Source organism: Cupressus sempervirens, chromosome 10 (genome assembly GCF_028749045.1).
Source record: "Cupressus sempervirens isolate cs-2001-9-10 chromosome 10, ASM2874904v1, whole genome shotgun sequence".
Taxonomy (NCBI): domain Eukaryota; kingdom Viridiplantae; phylum Streptophyta; class Pinopsida; order Cupressales; family Cupressaceae; genus Cupressus; species Cupressus sempervirens.
Genome location: NC_143127.1, coordinates 289,883,850 through 289,904,017, shown reverse-complemented (window position 1 = coordinate 289,904,017; position 20,168 = coordinate 289,883,850). Strand labels below are relative to the sequence as shown.

General features: G+C 35.1%; 1 protein-coding gene across 2 annotated transcripts; it reads right to left on the bottom strand.

The window, feature by feature from the left end:
• Positions 1-430: 430 nt before the first annotated feature.
• Positions 431-4,719, bottom strand: LOC149533792 (glutamine synthetase nodule isozyme). Of its 2 annotated transcripts, XM_089807333.1 has the most exons (13): positions 4,453-4,719; positions 4,295-4,334; positions 3,261-3,364; positions 3,115-3,163; positions 2,913-3,019; positions 2,747-2,834; positions 2,282-2,410; positions 2,112-2,186; positions 1,941-1,994; positions 1,595-1,632; positions 1,338-1,497; positions 1,167-1,227; positions 431-914 (listed from the first exon to the last, which is right to left on the bottom strand). In XM_089807333.1, exons 1-13 carry the CDS (start codon positions 4,524-4,526, stop codon positions 823-825), a joined length of 1,071 nt encoding a protein of 356 aa, XP_089663459.1. In that variant the 5' UTR covers positions 4,527-4,719; the 3' UTR covers positions 431-822. The 2 variants fall into 2 exon arrangements, with proteins under 2 accessions (XP_089663459.1, XP_089663460.1); XM_089807334.1 differs by lacking the exons at positions 1,167-1,227; positions 1,338-1,497 and having other exon boundaries at positions 1,591-1,632.
• Between the last annotated feature and the right edge of the window lie 15,449 nt (positions 4,720-20,168).

Below are 20,168 nucleotides of genomic sequence, written 5' to 3'. Positions count from 1 at the left end.
CCTCAACGAACATATATACATGATGGAAGTTACATTGGAGCTGTAATCATCTGCAGGCAGTCTACAACAGCCAAGACCCCAAAAATAAATGTGCAAAACTGAAATCACTTGATTATAACCTAAGTCAAAAAAGCAACTAGTAAACTATATGAAAATTATGCTTGCAAATGAATCAAGCTGTAAAATTCAAGAACAAGAACCCTACTTTATAAGAGAAATAGTTCCATGCAGAAAAGTGGGTCTCAATTAGAAACAAAAGGCATATAAATAGTTGATTAGAGGATTTCATATCTAAATCCGGTGAATCAGCTGTGCAAAGTAACTCAACTGTAAACCAAGTTCAGTAGCTTAATTTTTCAGTGGAGAACTTATATTATACTTTGGACAACCATAAAATGCATAGAACGTGAACATAAGATACACTCGGGGAAACACTGAAGCTAGAATAAAATTTCATATAACCTTCCAAAATTACTAGGTTGCATTTGAGACAATGACCTGAATAAATAAATTGGCTGGACTGACAACTGGAGTGACAACATGGAGGCAATTTTATTCTATCCCATTTGACAGCATGGAAAATCATAAGATAATTGCATGCATTCTCAGCTTAACCAAGACTTTAAGTACTGAACACAGATCTAACCACAAACTGTGTTCTGAACATAGATGCACCGTAGATTCTAACTTCTAATATTACATACTTCTTACTAGAAGAAATGGCCAAATTCAAAGCCAAAAACGTAAGTTCAAATGGGAATCTTCACCACAAACACTGAGGAATCTCTCCAATGCAACTTGTTCATGAGACCCATAGATTAATTAAGGCTTCCAAAGAATGGTAGTCTCGGCGATCATGGATGTAACAATATAGGGGTCCATGTTTGAAGCTGGCCTACGGTCTTCAAAGTAACCTGCAAACCAAAAGCATGTCTTAGTTGTCTCATTTTCTGCAATCCTACTCTCTATACCTATCAGAAAAGACAAGTTTGGCTGCAACAAACATTTAGCAGAAGTTTTGCTACATTTACCGTTGCTACTGCCATGAAGCTTACTGATGTGACACCTTATAAGGCATTTATTTATTGGCATAATCAATATTAATTGCAGTAAGAAAAGATATGGCAGTTTTATGCTACTGTTCCTATTGACAAAAGAAGCCTAACCTTTGCCTTCACGCTCTGTGTCACGGCCAACTCGAATAGATGCGCCACGATTGGCAACGCCCTGCCATCAAGAGAAAATGCAACAAGACAGTGGTCAAGCTGCAATTCTTTTGTATTTGGTACAATACCACAATGCACGTTGATATCAAAGTTAATGCATATGACAATTACCCAGGAAAATGTGTTGATGTCTGCTGTCTCATGTTTGCCAGTCAACCGCCTCTCATTACCCTCTCCATATGCTGCAATGTGCTCCTTGTGCCTCAGTCCCAGCTTTTCAATGGCCTTCTTGATCACATCTATTCCGCCATCAGACCTCATAGATTTTGTGCTGTCAAATTTACGAATCAAATGAGACTTAGGTCATTATTAGAGTTAACAAATTCTAGAATAAGACTCATCTCTTTTCTGCAGCTATGAGAACCAACCTATAATTTGTATGAGCACCAGCACCATTCCAATCCCCCTGAAAGTAAAGCCAAAGAATGGTCAGATTTGATTGGGTGACAGGTTCAATGGCAATAAAGGAATGGAGACCATTTGAATTTAATGTTGGCTTGACAGATAAATACAACATCATGACTCATAACCAACGCTCCAAATTATATAAATCAATATTGCTCTCAATGTAGTTTCCAGAAAAATTTTGAGTTCTCTTTGAGTTTCAAAAAACATTGAGCATTTGTAAAATTGATAAAATTAGCAATAGTAGGCATATATTTAAAAGAAAATGAAATGCAAACTAAAATATCTTTAGCATGATGAAAGACTGACCTGAATAGGTTTGGGGTCAAATGAGACCACAACACCAGCAGCTTCTGCGACTCTCTGCACCCAACATTGAACTTGAATATTAAAAAGAACCCAAGAAAAAAAAATGAATCAAGAGAAACCATATAATATGACACATATTTATTGTTTACTGAAAAGAATGTTGCATCCTACCTCAAGAATGTATCTAGCAGCCCAGACTTGGTCCCCTGATAAAATTCCAACTGATGGGCCAACTTGAAATTCCCACTGTTTCAGGAAAAAAAATTACTGATTAAATTTAAACTCTCATTCAAATGCTTCTCAAAGTGATAGCATTGAAGTCAATGAATTTTAATCATTACCTGACCAGGCATGACCTCTCCATTAATACCACTGATGTTAATGCCTGCATATAGGCAGGCCTTGTAGTGGGCATCAACAATATCACGGCCATAGGCTCTATCAGCCCCAATAGCACAGTAGTAGGGACCCTATTTATAATCATCCCAAAAAAGAAAAACATCAGCAAATCAACACTGCAGTATGAATATAAAGTTAAACCCTTCCATAGCTTAATATGATTTAGGTGAATCAAGATATACAATCACAAGCAATTAACAAACAGAATTCATGAAAAGGCAAGATTTATTGAAGGCAGAGTTAGTAGACCCCCAAAAAGAAAAGCTTCGGCAAATCAACACTGCAGTCTGAACATAAACCCTCCCTTATCTTAATATTTGATTTAGGTGAATTAAGGTATACTATCACATGCAATTAACAAACAGAACTCATGAAAAGGCAAGATTTATTGAAGGTTGAGTTCGTACCTGGGGACCCGGGAAGCCACCAACAGGCCATCCCAATGGCCAATTCACATCCTTTTGCAAAAGTGTGTACTCTTGTTCAATCCCATACCTATTACAGAAAACTCATCTTCAGTTACAGGAACCCAAATTATATATTTGATGAAACAAATTAAAATTAGCTCTATACCATGGTTCCTCAGCAGAAACGATTGGATTGCTAAAGATTTTGGCAGCAGGTGCCCGTTTGTTGGTGGGGATAGGCTCACCAGCTGGTGTGTACGTATCACAAATTACCTGAAATTCACAAACAGCCCCATCAACAAATGCTGCCCAAAAAATGAGAAAGGCCAAATCCAAATTCAATGGGTTTAATAGAGATAGCCACACACCAAGATGTTCTTTCCTCTACGGAACGGATCTCTGAAGATAGCTTGAGGGCTTAACAGATCAACCAAAGAACAGAGCATGCTTAGATCTCCACACGGGCTGATCGCAGAAAAATATCACTTTTGAATCATGGGTATAAGGAACTTACTATAAAATTACTTCACTATCCTTTCCGGGGGCCTGCCCAGTACTGGATCCATCGTAGTTCCACTTAGGGAGGTCTTTTGGATCAGAAACAGGTCCCGGCAAGGTCTGAAAATGGAAAACAGAGGACGTTAAGAAACTAAAAAGCAAATAAAGCAATAATGCTTGATCTTTTGTTTTTTTATAGATACTTACTCCAGAGGCACAAGGTTAGTGAAACAGACTGATTGCAAATAATGCCTAATTACTGGGAGAGAGCATTAATATGAATGTCGATCATCAAGGCATCAAATACTCCAACTTGCCACTAGATCAGAGCCGGATGAAATAATCCTTGTGGATTTTATATGATACAGGAAAGGACTTATTCTAGAGTAATTAACAAACAATAGTCGAACTATGGACTTATCATAACACAATCAAGGTCGTGAGCATATGAGTTTTTCCAGACTAACAAACAAACATATTTCCACATTGATTTCACTTCAGACTTCAGTCAACCATCTCTGCCGCATTTTTCTGAGAGTAATCATAAACCGTCTTTCTAGAAACGTTTCTCATTTATCATTTCATTCTTCCCAGTGTTCTTCTCGACTTCCTCCTGCAGAGCCACTAAGAAAACCTATTACAAGCCTTAGTCTAGAAAGCGCGACTCAATCCCATTCAGAGCCTCGAACTGGATTGTGACACGGTGCCCTAATTTTAAGTGTCAGGCATTAAACAAGCCCTGACAAAACCCATTTCACTAACATATGCCTTTACTGATCTAAACCTGCTGATTTCAAGCACAAGGACAAAATCAAGCCAGAACGGATCTAACTTCCAACCATTATTCCCTATTACCTTCAGCGAACTAACCAGCCAATAAACCTTATTGTACTCCCCAACCAGAAAACGGGGCCTAGAGCGGCCAAGCAACACAAAATCACACATACTAACATCACGACAGTTGTCCGTGAACACGATTTGAGAAAGCCACATGGTTTGCGCAAATTTCAAGAGCGGGAAAAACACTGAGAACCAAAGAAGAATACTCACTCTGCCCTTGCTGCGGATGTCCATGCCCGATCCTCCGATCCTACACCAAACAAAATCCAGTCAAGACATTAAAACCCACAAATAGTATACAACATTAAGTTGCAACCAAGAGTCCGGAAACAGAACCCAAATTCACCAATGGATTCGTACAAACCCACCATATGTACTCTGCAATAATCTTCTCACAGCAATCACTGAGGTCCAAATTGATCAAATCAGTTACCAGAGACATCCTTCCTTCGGTACTCTACCAACGCAAATCAAAAACAAAACAATTGATCAAGGCCGGCACAGCTGATGTATATCAGCAATGAATACCGAGTACCAATTTATAGGAACCATGAACTGAATAAGAAAAATATTTAAAGACAAAAAACGAAGGCTGCTTGAATTCAAAACACCGTAATAATAACTCCAGCCCTGTTAATTAATTTCCTTGGAATCCTTTTGCTTTAACCCAAAAGCGAAGAAAACTCCATAGAAAAGGAAGGGTTGGTAGCCGCTTTATTTACCGCGGTGAGGGAAACAGCACGCGACGGTTTGAGTTGGGTTAGGTTAAGCTAACACCAGGTTGACTGGGAGATAGATTGGACCGCGAGTGAGTTACAGATTCTGCCGGTTAACTGCACCTTCTGACCGGCGATCACACTGAATCTCTTCCTGTTTGACCGGGAATGAGATCACCTGCCGTGCCAGACGGAGAATTAATATTATGATATTTGTTGATGGAAACTCCGATCGTTCCCAGGGCCCCACCAACAAATACGCAAGACGGTCGCACACGGCCGTCAAATTTAGTTTCGATCCGAGATAATAACATTGTTTTAAATTTAGATTGCATAAAATTAAATACGGGAGGGCGAAAATTAAATAAAATACGTTAAAAACAATGAGATTACGAGAGTAAGACACGTGGTCCAATGTACGGCGTTGATTTCATTGCAAGGACAAAACATTAGCGTCGATGTTTGAGACGAGAATTATGTCGCCCCCTCGGCGGTCGTTACAGCCGAGACGAAGTACGTCTTGGACCTTTCAATTTAGCAAGAAATTAACGATCTTTTTTTTCCATTTGTTTAGGCGTGGCCAAGCAATGAATATAATTGGCTAGTGTCTAATTCTAGTGACTCTTTGTTAGAGTGGGACCCCTCAACCTTCGTATGCATAACTTTTTAACCTAAGCAAGAGCCAAACTAGGTGTTGTTTAAGTAGTTGTGACCCATATGTATATTTTATTTGGTAATTGAAACAATCAATTTATATGGGTATACTATATTATGAAAAAATTGTTGTACATTTAAATTAGAAATTCGACTTTGCCAAAGTAATGAGTAGAGGATTCAATTTTTAAAGTCACATTAGATGTTCAATTTTATCTTCAAGAGATGGTATATTTAAACAATATATTATCATTGTTATCAATTGTGGTTGACTAATTAAAGGTATAATTTACTGTTCTTTTATTGTTGTGCTTCTTGGTAAGATTGTGTGTGTGTGAGTATGATCTAAAACGTTGATGTAAAATGGAGTATAATCTAAAAAGTCGATGCAAAAAACTCACACACAATCTTATCAAGAAGCACAACAATAGATCATGGATTGTGGAAACCTGCTATCATTAAGCTCTATATTTGTATATAGTGAGGCGTAGTAATCAAATTATTTTTAAGTGTGAACCGTCAACATGTCGTGGTTAATGTATAAGTGTTTATGTAGGGGTCTATTGTTTATGTGGGGGGGCCACTTGTAATGTGAGGAATCAAAATGTTGGCTACAACATGTCAAAAACTTAGGCACTTCTTGTAAATTATGGATAAGTTTACAAAGTGGAGAAGGTTGTATTTAACAAGGGCTAAATTGTGGCACTAATAATCCAAACAAAATTTATTTTGCTTGATATTTTATTGGTATCGTTTTTGTCTTCAAGGTTTATGCTTAATAATCAACTTATAGCTTTCTCAAATATATGGTCTTAGGTAGCTTTCTAGGTGTGATACATTTTTTATATGATATTTATGATGGTGAAATTTGTATGTCTTGCACTCTTTCCTTTTAGTGGCTTTTATACAACAAATAGTGTACAGTGGCAATGTTTTAACATACAAATTAGCCAAAAATTTGAGCCTTGACTCATAGAAACAATTGAATTATATGAATATTGGTATTATTTTTATATTACATTACAAAAATTATTATATATTTAAATTAGAAATTGAGCTTTAGTTAAGTTATGAGTAGAGGATTCAATTTCTTAAGCTGCATCTAATATGTTCAAGTGTACCTTTCAGAGATGGTATAGTTAAATAATATGTTAAATCGTTATCGGTTGTGTTCGAGTAATTAAGTTATAACCCACATTTCTATATTTGTATTTAGTGAGGCATATTGATCCAAAAAAAAAAACTTGTGAATCTTCAATGTGTCATGGTTAGTTTATAAGTGTTTATGTAGGGGTCCATTGTTTATGTGGGGAACAACTTGTAATTTGAAGAATTAAATTATCGACTATAATATGTCAAAAACTTAGGTTCTTCTTGTAAACTATGGATAAGTTTACAAAGTTGAGAAGATTGAATTTAACAAGGGATCAATTATGGCAATAATGATCCAAACTTACTTTGTTTTTCTTGATGTATTGTGGGTGTTATTTTTGTCCTCAAAGTTTATGCTTAGTAATCAGCTTATAGCTTTCTCAAATATATTGTCTTAGATAGCTTTCTACATGTGATACATTTTTTATATGATATTTATAATGGTTGTGTGCCTTGCACTTTTTCCTTTTAGCATCTTTTATACAACAAATAGTGTATAATGAGATGTTTTAACATACAAATGTTGGAATTACAAATGGGAAACATATATTTTTGAGAGGGGGGGTGAATCAAAAGTTCAAACTTAAGAAATTAAAACTTTCACCATTCATTAAATGCATTCAATATGTAAACTAAAATAACGTGTAAATAAAAGGCTTCTAAAACATGTAATCACACATACGCACTCGACATCAATATGATTACCTAGAAACCCTCCAAATGAGAAGGTAAAACTGGGGTGGGGATGATACCCACAAATCTTTGCTCCTGCAGCAATAAAGTGTAGCCAATTAAGGTTACAATAAGTTGACCATGAAACATGATCTGCCCTATGAAAGGTCTACCCTGTTAAAGGCCTACAAAGACTGTTAAGTCCCACCTTGTTAGAGGATTTTAACACCCTGTTAGAAGTGTGTCTAGTTAAAGGACTTTAGAACATTCACTTGGAATAGGATTTGATAATGATTGTTAAATCAACCTTAGTCCAAAGGATTTTACCCTAACTGATACAATTATTAGACAGTAATAGTAGAGCTTTTAATCTGATACTACTTACAACTTTATCTTGTTGATTCTAGATCACAATTATGTCCTCCTTGATTCTCTCTGATTTGATATAACAATTTTGTGTCCTCGATCCTCTATTATGTACTTAACTGATTATGTAATTCTTTCACACTACTAAGTCACCTTGAATGCTCTCTAGACAATTCAGTCATCACCCCTTGATATCTTCCTTCTATTACTGCTCTCTCAATAATAAATGTTTGGGGCTTTGTCTTCCTTATAAATACTTTGGTGGCTTAGAGTTAGGTATGAATCTATGGCTGAGATTCATCCATTTTGCTGCTTAACTCTTCCTATTTTCTAATTGGCTGCATGTAATTGCATAGGGAATTCAAATAGATTCGTCATTATCTTTAAAAAATCAAGATCTATCCATAAGTCAAAATAAAAATGGTTTACACAGTTGTTTGTGCCATCACAAACAACTATGTCCAATCTGTGTTACTCGGCACTTAATGTTACTGATGCTTGGCATATACTATAGTTCTATTTATGGCTTGGCACTTGAACTGCTTGGCATCAACTATCTTCCTTGGCACTTGAATCACTTAGTATGGTCTATTTGCTCGTCACGTAAGTGACTCAGCACTTAAGTGACTCAGGACTTGAGTGACTCAGCACATGAGTGACTCGACACTCATTGCAACTTGGCATGGTCTATATTTATATGTTGTACTTGGCATGAACTAAGTAAATGATTAAGTGTGTTGACACTCGATTGTCAAAACCAATCTAAGATCAACAATCTCCCCCTTTGACATGAGTGTCAAAAAAACATAACTTGTACATAATAGATCTAATCTTCTCGAGTATAACATATTCACAACTCAGCTTATATACAAAACTTCAAAATTGCAAAATTTTGTAATAACCTTTATACCTCAAAATGTATAACTCCCCCTGAGTTAATGTGCTTCTTGTGTTATCAAAAATCTACTCTCCATTCTAAGTAGATTTGTCTTGTGTTGACTTTGACTTCAATGTTCTTATACTTTATCTAATATGCTTTATTTTTTAGCTTCCTTTGTTTATTTTGTTTGCTCCCCCTTTCCTTATTCTCCCCTTTCTTCTTATTTTCTCCCCCTTCTTTCTTATTTATCTCCCCCTTTTTTACACTTGTGTCAAAGGGTTTATACATTGATTGTGTATTTTTCCAAAAATGTTTTGTGGACTTTCATTATTATTTTCAAAGCAGCATCCCAGTTGTCACACACAACATCCAATGACTTTATTTAGATAGCTAGCTATGTTGTAAGGTGAACTAGTCCATCTGATGTAGAAAGATTAGTATCTTTCTTCAACAAAATTTCTGCATATCCTAGTTCCTTATGAAGTATTTCCATATGGGGGGTAAGGGAGGCTTGGATATTGGTCAACTTGGCTCTTATATTAGCCTCTTATATCGTTAACACAGCTAGTTGACTCTATGATTGAAGCAATGTGTGAAAATGCTTCTCACTCTAAGCTGGGTTTTGAGGTAGTTGCATACCTAAGACTTTTAAATTCCTCTCCAGACTTTGAATTCTATGGATTGTGTCTTGAGTGAAGAGTGTGGGATCACACAGTTTGGTGTACAATGAGAATATGTTCTCGAGTAGCTTCTTCACTTTCTCAATCTTTGTTTCCAATTCAACTTGCATCAGTGCTATGTCACTAGATATCTTCTCATTTACTTTCCCTTAAAATTTTCTTTTTGACCATTCCAAAAGTTAAGCATTTGTGTCTTGGTCTTCATTGTTCACCTGTTCCACAATGTCAAACAATTTTTCCAAAAGTGGCCTTGATTCTTTTGGTGTTGGCAAGCTGAATGCATCTAAGAAGATGTCTTTAATTTCTTGTAGTGCTTGTCTCTATCTATACTCCTTCCTGAGTATTTCTTGATTTTTCTTTTTTCTCTAAGGCTTGTTGCATAATTCCTATCTATTCTAATGTCATGGTTGCATAATCATACTTGCATATCATTATCTCTTCATCTAAAGTTACATCTCCATAGTGAATTACCTTTGCAACCTTAGAAGAACTTGAGCCTGGTGCTGAGATCTACAAGGGTACAGCTTTAGTGCTCAGCTTCTAAAGGACTTTTGTAGGAGTGTCTAATGTTGGTAGAGTTACTAATGCTTGAATGGCCTCTTTCTCCTTCCCCTTTGGTGTGTCCTTACTTTCTTCAGATCTACTTTGGTCAATCACAATGATCTGACTTGCACCTTGTGTTTGTGCATTAGGTTGATCATTTGTTGTTTCTTTCTCTTCTATTGCAGTCTATCTCTGTTCAACCAAATCAACTTTAACAGTAGTGTCAACCTTTGTGAATGAGTCTATTGGTGTTTGAATCAAAGGTTGAGCACTAGAAGATGAAGGGATGGCAGAAGGCAGTTCTTGTGTATTCACCTTATCCCTTGTAATGTTAGCTACTGCCTTCTAAAGTTCATCAACGCTAACCAATACTGGATTTTCACATAATCTAGTGTGTAGTGTGGATTGGTGAAGAATTTTTTTTAGGTCTTTTGTAGTCAAAGGATTGATGTTCTAAGCTGAACTATTATGAACATCCTTAACAATTATAGTTTATGTAGGCATACTTGTGTCATGTGGAGGGCTCATACTTGGCATTTGTGTGTCTTTCACACTTTGTTCTTCTTGTTGCTCTTTAGTTGTAGCCATGTCATATGTTTTCTTTTGTGGCTCCTCCACAACAGTATTATCCTTTTCTGTTTCTTCCTCCTTGTCCTCATCTTCATCTTCATTATTTTGCCTTCAAATGGATCTTCTTCTCCTTCTTTGATAGTTGTCAATCCATAGATCAATTTCCACATTTGAGTGGATTTCTTCACAACATCTTCAATGTTATTTTGAAGAATGTTGAATACCCTATATTTTGGTGCAAATTGTCCACCATATTTCTTATTTACTTTGATAATTTGTCCTTTTGTCATCTCTGGCATTACCTAGGCTAATGTGGATTCTTTGATTTCTTTCTCCAGTTTTAAACAATAATGCCACTTATTTTCAACAATAGTATATAATTCTTTTGGCATAGTATTGTTTGATTCAAGTGGAGTGTTCTTAAATTTAGACATTATTGCATATATTGACTCTTCTACTTGGTTCTTCTCTTCTCTTTCAAGTTTTTTAAAGTCAATACTTTTAAAACCAGTCAAATCTACATTATTTCTTACATTTTCACAAATATTTTCAAGATCAGATTTTGGTGGATGACTTACCACTCTAAATTGACTCGTGTCCTCTAATTATGTTCTCTCATCATCAGTTTCTAGTTGTGCAATGTACTTCCTTCATTGTTTCTTATGCACCAGGCATTTTTTCTTCTATAGCCTTAGCCTTTTCTTTGGCTTGCTCCTTGGCCTTTTGTATAGTGGCCCTTGTGCTTGCCCTAGTTGTTGGTGCTGTGGTCTTTGTTGGGCCTGGCTTAGCAATCTTCTTTGCCTTTGTTGTTGCCACGGGTTGTGCCTTGCCCTTTCTCTTCTTTGTTTTTGTTTGTACTGGTGCTTCTTTGGTTTCCTCTTCCTTGACACCTTCTTCTTCTTCATCCCTATCTTTTCCCATTCCTTGGGTTAATGCAAGAGGTTCTTGGGCTTGTTCCTATTCTTCCTCTTCATCCTCTTCATCATCTTCTTCTTCCTCTTCAACAACACCTTTACCAAATTTGGCCTTTAATTTCCTCAACAATTTGTCTTTCTTCTTTAGTGTGGAGGTTGTCTTTAACTCCATCTCAACTTTGGATTTCATAACATCATAGTTTCCAAATATCTTTGCACTTTTGTCAACTTCTTCAGCTAAAAGTGTTGTTATTGCTACAGATGCTTCATCAACATTTATTTCATATCCTAGAGGTCTTAACCATCTTACCCTAAGTGTTGCAGCATGTATGTATGTATAACAATATCTACAAGAAAGCATATATCATTGTAGTATTGTTCAACTAAAGAGATAGGTATCCTCATCCTCTGCTTCATAGACTTCTTGAAGTCTTCAAAATAGCTGGTCATGACTGCTTCAAAGTTCTCTCCCATTTGCTCAATGTATTCATTGATTTGTATAACCACTGATCTGTTAGTCTTCCATCTTCCAACCAACTGTACCAAAAGATGGAAATGTGTTTTGAAAATAGAAAAATATGCACACAAGTATTGATCCAAACTTACATTGTGCACTTTGGTCTTTCTGACTACTTTGAGGTTTTCCATCATCTACTAATGTTGAAGCTCGACAAGATCATAAGTGTGATTTTTCTTAACAATTTTATAGCCAACACCTACTACGATGCAAGGTCAAGTAGTGGATATGTGATGGTGTCTATGGTCATTCTTCTTTTGTTCCATTTGGCTCCTATGTTTTTCTCAATAACCTCCTTGGAATTACTTCGCAGGGTCTTGGTTCGATCTAGGGTTGGATATCTAGTTATCATATGAACTATTCTTTTTGAAATTTTGATAGGTCCACCCTCCAACCATAAACATCCATCGTGAATTAACATGAGAATTTGAAGATTTAACCTTGAACTTTTCTCATCATCTTGCAGCTTGATTCATGCTAATTTATTCTATTCAATGTTGTATCCTTTGGAACTGATGTATGATATAATACTTTGGGTATCAGTCCCTCATACCTCTTATTTGCTTAGTTTGATGAGGTGTGACCACTTGACCTATTAGGTAAAGAGATCCCTCCATTTGATGTATTGCATCCATCTCTCTTTTTCCATTTTCATCTCTCCTCTGATGTGCTCAACATCTACCTTGCTTTTTCCTTTGTCAAACTTAGAATTGGGTGCCTTTGATCTTGTTGGACAATGTTTGCTAATGTGACCAGTCTTTAAATAGCTAAAGCATGTAGTTTGACTTAACCATCTGTTGTAGTTGCCACTGAAGTGTGTTCTAATGCAATTTGCAGTGATATGTCCATATTCTTGACAATAATGACAACTTTTTCTTGTGTTGTAATCCTAGTTATAGAAGTGTCCATGACTTCTTTCTTTTGCTGACTTATTTGGTGATTGAATGGATTTGGATCTACATTCAAAGGCTCTATGTCCATATTTCTTACAATTATAGCAGTAACCTTCAAATCTTGGTGCATGCATGGTTCTAATTTTGCATTCATGTGCCTGATGACCTTGCTTATTACATTTATGATAGTGACCCATGTTCTTAGGTTTGACATGTTGATTTGCATTCTTGCTCCTACACACATTAGCAGTATGTCCTTTCTTACCACAATAATGACAAGTGGGTTTGGAGTTCTTACCTTTGTCATTTCTTTCTTCAGCAACTTTGGATGATTCTCCTTCTTCAGTGCTTGTATAGCCTAGTCCTAATGTATCATTGTTGGATCTAGGAGATTTAAGTAATTGCTCAAAGTACTTGATGGCTTCATTTGGCTTGTTGAAACTTTTAGCAATATCTCTTTCTCTTCTTAGGTCATTTTGCAATTGTTCATTTTGCAACTTTAATGTAGTTATCTCAATGTATTTGACCTTCACCTCATGATGAGCATTCATCATCTGGCTTAGGGTATCCAATTGCATGTCGAAGATTGTGGTAAGCTCAATTGACTTCTTTTTCAGTCTGTTTGTTAGAGCTTTCTTGTCTTCTTCAATCATGGCCTTATCTTCTATAGCTCTCTTCTTTTGTTCAGTTACTTCACATAGCATCATGGCTTGAGATTCTTGTTCTAGCTTGAGATTTCTAATCTCCTCACCTTGTACTCTGTTCTTTTCCATTAGATTTGTAATTGTTACATCAAATTCATTTGAGTCTCCATTTGCAAATAGCTTGGTGGTGTCAATCTCTTTGTACTGTGTGTCATTCTCTGTAACGGATATCTCTTTCCTTGTCTTTAAGGATTTTTGTAACTCTTCTTAGGCCTCATCCAGTGAATGTAGAATGATTTGTATCTCAATTCCTTAGTTCTCAATAATCTTTCCCAGTTTGTAGACTTCCATTCCAAGATCTTTTCTCTAAGTTGCAAAGCTTCTACTTTTGTAAACTTAGCTCTTGTACCAATTGTTGGAATTTTAAATGGGAAACATATACTTCTGAGGGGGGGGGGAGAGGGGGTGAATCATAAGTTCAAACTTCAGCAATTAAAACTTTCACCATTCATTAGATGCATTCAATATGTACACTAAAATAACATGTAAATAAAAGGCTTCTAGAACATGTAATCACACATACACACTTGACATTGATATGATTACCTAGAAACCCTCCAAATGAGAAGGTAAAACTGGGGTGCAGATGACACCCACAAATCTTTACTCCTGCAACAATAAAGTGTAGCCAATTAATGTTACAATAAGTTGACCATGAAACATGATCTACCCTATTAAAGGCTTAGAAATACTGTTAAGTCCCACCTTATTAGAGGATTTTAACACCTTGTTAGAAGATTGCCTAGTTAAAGGACTTTAGAACATTCACTTGGAATGTCACCCTGCTAAAGGATTTGATAATGACCATTAAATCAACCTTAGTCCAAAGGATTTTACCCTGACTGATACAATTATTAGAGAGTAACAGTAGAGCTTTTGATCTGATACTAGTTACAACTTTATCTTGTTCATTTCATATCACAATTTTGTCCTTCTTGATCCTCTCTGATCTAATATAACAATTTTGTGTCTTCGATCCTCTGTTCTATACTTAATTGATTCTACAATTCTTTCACACTACTAAGTCACCTTGAATGCTCTCTAAACAATTTAGTCATTCGTCCCTTGATATCTTCCTTCTATTACTGCTCTCTTAATAATAAATGTTTTGGGCTTCCTCTTCCTTATAAAGACTTTGGTGGCTTAGGGTTAGGTATGAATCTACAGCTGAGATTCATCCATTTTTCCACTTAACTCTTTCTATTTTATGATTGGCTACATATAATTACATAGGGAATTCAAATAGATTCGTCCTTATCTTTAAAAGATCGAGTTCTATCCATAAGTCAACATAAAAATGGTTTATATAGTTGTTTGTGCCATCACAAACAACTATTTCCAATCTGTGTTACTCAACACTTAATGCCATCACAAACAACTATTTCCAATCTATGTTACTCGACACTTAATGTTATTGATGCTCAACACATACTATAGTTCTATTTTTGGCTCAACACTTGAACTGCTCGGCATCAACTATCTTGCTCGACACTTGAATCACTTGGCATAGTCTATTTGCTTGAAACTTGAGTGACTTGGCACATGAGTGACTCAACACTCATTACAACTCGGCATGGTCTATATTTATATGTTGTACTTGGAATGAACTAAGTAAATGATTAAGTGTGCTGACACTCAATTGTCAAAACCAATCTGAGATCAACAATAAATTAGCAAACAATATGAGTCTCAACTTCCTACATCCTAAGAATGTTTAGATTATTCCCTAAACTAAGCCAATTGTAGCATCAAATTCAACTTCATTTTTTGTAGCACAAAATTAATATTAGACCTTTTATATTTAAATTTTTAAAAATCCATATTCTTACAACTTGATCATTTCTACCAACATAAATGAGACGTATTTAAATCATATTAGTTATGTAATGTTGTGTAAAAGAATAATTTATTTTGACACATCAAAGAACATGTATAAAATGTGAATAATCTCAAGAGCATAAAGATACATCAACATTGCAACTTTAGCATCTATGTGTGCAACAATAGATGAGCCTACTTCATTGTTTCATCTTATATTTGATCCTTAGTCACAAGTTTAATTGGTCTACCTAGGGGATTAATAGGGAGAATAATTCTCTCACTTAGAATCTCTTGATAGGAGTTCATAAATACTAACACTTCCTTATCAAGTTCCTAATTCTTAAATACAAGACAAATTATTTTTAAAATTATGAGATAGGTTAATTTTATATTTCAAAAATTAATTTCACACACAATAATTTTGTGTTGTGAAATAATCTAAGTTGATTTCACACCATGGCTTCATTATTGTTCAATAAATAGTTTAATTTATCCTTTAATAGAGAACTACATTACTAGGTTTAATATCAAAGAACCTAGTTTGAATCATGGAATGATAGTTTAGTCTAGTTCAAATCCATCAAGTAATGCTTAGAGATAAGTAGCTCTAGTCCACCTATTTATCTGAGTGTGCTTGTTTAATTTTAAATTCATATCTCAACTCAATGTTTCATTCAAAACTAGTTATCACTGCCATGTAGTTAATCTTGACGTAGGATTTTATGAAAATTATCCTTTATTATTCCTCTTTGCTCAAGTGGACATGGTAGGTCTTACACCATTAGGTATTTTTATTCAAGGTTTTTTCTTTTTCTTTTTGACATTGAAGACCTAATGTTATAGGGAATATATTAGCACAATCTTCCCTTGAGATTATCTTTCCTAGTTCTTCAAAGGTTAGTTTATTATATTTATGTGAATGTAATGGTGGTATCATTCTTCCCTTTGAGAAGCAATGACAATTGCAATCTTAATATTGTTTAAATAGTCATATTATTAGGATACCCTTATGGGTTTTCCTGAATTGTGGTACCCATTAGGGACATTATAATGATTCTATGAATAAGAAAGTTGATCATGATGATGCTCATGATTACATTTTGATGAGAACCTTTTTCCAATGCATATATGACATCAATGACAACAATTGTGACTACTACATTTGGCCCTATTTTCCAAAAGTCAATTTTTTATCAAGAGGGTACATTTTTTGAAATTGGTGTTTTTAAAAAAAAAAGTTCCCCCCGACATTATCAAAATTCCAACTACATAGTTTGAGACCATCAGAATACTAATGGTAGTGGGGAACTCGAAAAAAAAAAAAATCATTTTCACAATTGATCATGCATGAAAGACACTATTTGAACGTGAGGTTTGAGCACAAAATTTCCATGTGAGTGACTCAATGTTGCAAGCCAACATATCATTGACATTACCTGGGTAAGGAGGTGTACTACTTTAACTTTATGTGATTTGAAAATTAAATTTCTTGAAACATGATTTATGTGATTTGAAATTTTTAAAAAAAAAATTTGAAAGCTGATTTAGGTGATTTGAAAATGAAATTGCCTATCCTAAAATCTGATTTTATTTCAAAATGAAATTGCTTGAAACTAGAAAAAATTCATGTGAAAACACCATCAATTATGTCCTAAGATCATTGTAACTCTTGTCACATTTGAGAAGCACAATTTATGGCACGTATCTTTTTGGGATGACTTCATGTCAACACTAAGTTGCAGCAAAAATGCAACCCCATGGCCCAAATGTAAAACACACCCATTGCCATGACATTCATGCAATCATTTAGTATATCCATTAACCCTAATTAAGGTTTTTCATTTTATTTTGGTTTGTGGGGTTTTGATTTATAAAGCTAGGTTGGATTTGATGAGAAATAGTTGGGATTTTTCCAAGGTGGGTAAGAATATAAACAATCATGAATTACCAAGTACTAAATAGTACAATTCCTTGCTATACACATATTTGATGTGGTGTTCTAATAGTAGGCCCTTTTCTCTCTTGTGTTTACACACACACAAATCAATGATAAAGAGAAACTAGGGGACTACATAATGGAAGCTTTTGTTAAGTTGGGGGGGGGGGGGGGGGGGGGGGGGGGGGGGGGGGGGGGGGGCTGTGTTTGTAAGGGAAACTAAAAGTCATAAATTTTTGAGTGATTGTATTATAACTTATACCCTCATTTGTTTTTTCCAATCATTCATTCATTTAGGATTTAGAAGTAAATATATATTTTGTCTCTTGGTGTGCCCTTGTGATCTATGTCTCTACAATGATCTTTTTTAGTGGAGAAGGGAGAAAGGGAAAAGGAAAAGGAAGGGTCTTACGTACATAGTGTAGTACAAATGCCTTACATAGAACCACATTAGTGACCAATATGAACAACAAGAGGTAAGTTAGTCAATAATAGTGGTGGGTATGTGCAGGATCATGGTCAACAAAATTATGACCTTAAGTGGCAGTGAAAAACCAACAAATTAGGGTTATGTTAACTTGACACATAATTTTAAAGTAGTTATGGGCTTTATATCAAAAAGTTGTAAGAATAGAATCTATAGGAAATTGAATGTAGTTTCTAAACTACTAGGCCTTATCTAGAGAAAAAATTATTTAATTTGTCAAAAATTTGGATTTTAATGTAGTACTACAAAAATTTCAGGGCAAAAATAAAAAATAGGTGTATGTCTAACCACCTTAATCAAAATCAAATGATAATATTTTTTAATATAATTATAGATATAAAAAGTAGACTCATGCTTGAATGTGACATATTTTTTGGGTATTTTTATTCTAAATAAATAATTAAACATAAACTTTCTAATATAACTTTTTTAGAATAAAAAAACTCCTGTGTTTGACCACCTTAACTAATTGAAAACTTTACAAAATTATTTATTTCATTTTATTTTCTTATACTAGGCAAAGCATAGAATGTGACACAACTTTTGGATTTCAAAAATGTTATATTGTTTGAAAGCTATAGATATTTTTCAATCACTATGTCAATCAAAAGTCTACAAACATCTTCATTAAAAATTAACTAATTAATTCTTATCAAACTTAGAATTTGACAACAATTATATCGATGGAATCTTGAGAGTGTTATCAAAAAACCCTTTTTGTTTCATTGAATTTTGATGAAAAAAAATTGTCAGATGGCTACTCGAAGTTTGAATGTCAGTGTCAGATGGCTACTCAAAGTTTGAATGTCAGGAAAACATGTCTCAAACACATTTTTTGAGTTGACCAAAGAGGTTTAGTAAATACCAAGCCTAATCGGGTACCCGATCCAAAATTAGGTACCTGATAATAGATCAGGTACTTGACCCGATTTCAAATTGGGTACCCAAAATTGTTAGAATTACAAGTGGGAAGAGAGTAAACTTATGAGAGGTGGGGGGGGGGGGGGGGGGGGGTGGTGAATCAAGAGTTTAAACTTGAACCCATAATACTTTATACATCACATCCATTAATATATTGAAATAACATGTAAAGTGTATGCATCAATAATGTAAACATGTAATCAAACACACACATAACACTAGATATGATTACCCAAAAACCCTCCAAGTGCGAAGGTAAATTAGGGTGGGGATGACACCCACAAATCTTCACTACTGCAGCAATAAAGTGTACTCAATTAAGGTTACAATGGTTTAACCATGAATCATGGTCTGCCCTGTTAAAGGCTTACAAAGACTGTTAAGTCCCACCTTGTTAGAGGATTTCAACACCCTATTAGAAGTGTGCCTAATTAGAGGACTTTAACTTACAATTAAGTAAGCACCCTGTTAAAGGATATAATACAGCCTGTTAGGACTACGCTATTAAGAGATTTAACTAAAATCACCTGTTAGAATGTCTCAACATAGATCCTGTGATTGGAACTTGCTTGCCTAATAACAGATCAGCTCTACACAATCTGTGATTGATCCTTCATGATCTGATGTATCAATGTTGTATCCTTCTTTATCCCTTATTCTTCTCTAACTGATTCTACAATATACTCTTACTACTAAGTCACCTTGAATGCACTGCAAACTGTCTTGTTCACTCCTCCAATTTGATCATTCACCCCTTGTTACATTACTTAAAAATTTTAGGGCTTCGTCCTCCTTAAGAAGACTTAGGTGTCTTAGGGTTAGGTATGAATCTATGGTTGAGATTCATCCATATTTTTTCTTAAACCTTCCTATTTTCTGATTGGTCACATGCAATTACATAGGGAATCCAAATATAGATTCATCCTTATCTCCAAAAGATCGAAATCTATGCTTAAGTTGACTTAGAAACGATTTACATAGTTGTTTGTGCAATTACAAACAAATATGTCAAAACTGTGTCACTCAACATATGAAGTCATTGATGCTTGGCATGCACTGTATTTCTACTTCTAACTCGGCACTTGCATTACTCGACGTCCATTATTTACTTGACACTTGAATCACTTGGCATGGTCCATTTGCTCGACACCTAAGTGACTCAACACATGAGTGACTCGACCCTCATTGCAACTCAACATCGTCTAATATTTACATGTTGTGCTCAGCATGTGTTACTAGTTCGACATGAACTAAGTAAATGGCTTAAGTGTGTTGACATTCACTTGTCAAAACCAATTTGAGATCAATAATCCCCCCTTTGACATGAGTGTCAAAAAAACTTAAATATACATAATCAATCTTAGTTTCCTTGAGCATAACATATCCATGACTTGGCTTAAATACAAAACTTCAAAATTTTCAAAATTTTGTAATAACCTATATACCTCAAAATTGATAACTCCCCTTGAGTTAACGTGTCTATTTTGTGTCCAAAATCTATGCTCCTCTCTAACTTCAATGCACTATATCTGATACTCTTTCATCTGATATGCTCTGTCATAGTTGATATCTATATCTATTTACTACCTTTGCTTTCCAAAAATGAATCTCAAAAATGTATATCACCCCAATGATATAATGTTATTACTAGGCTTCCC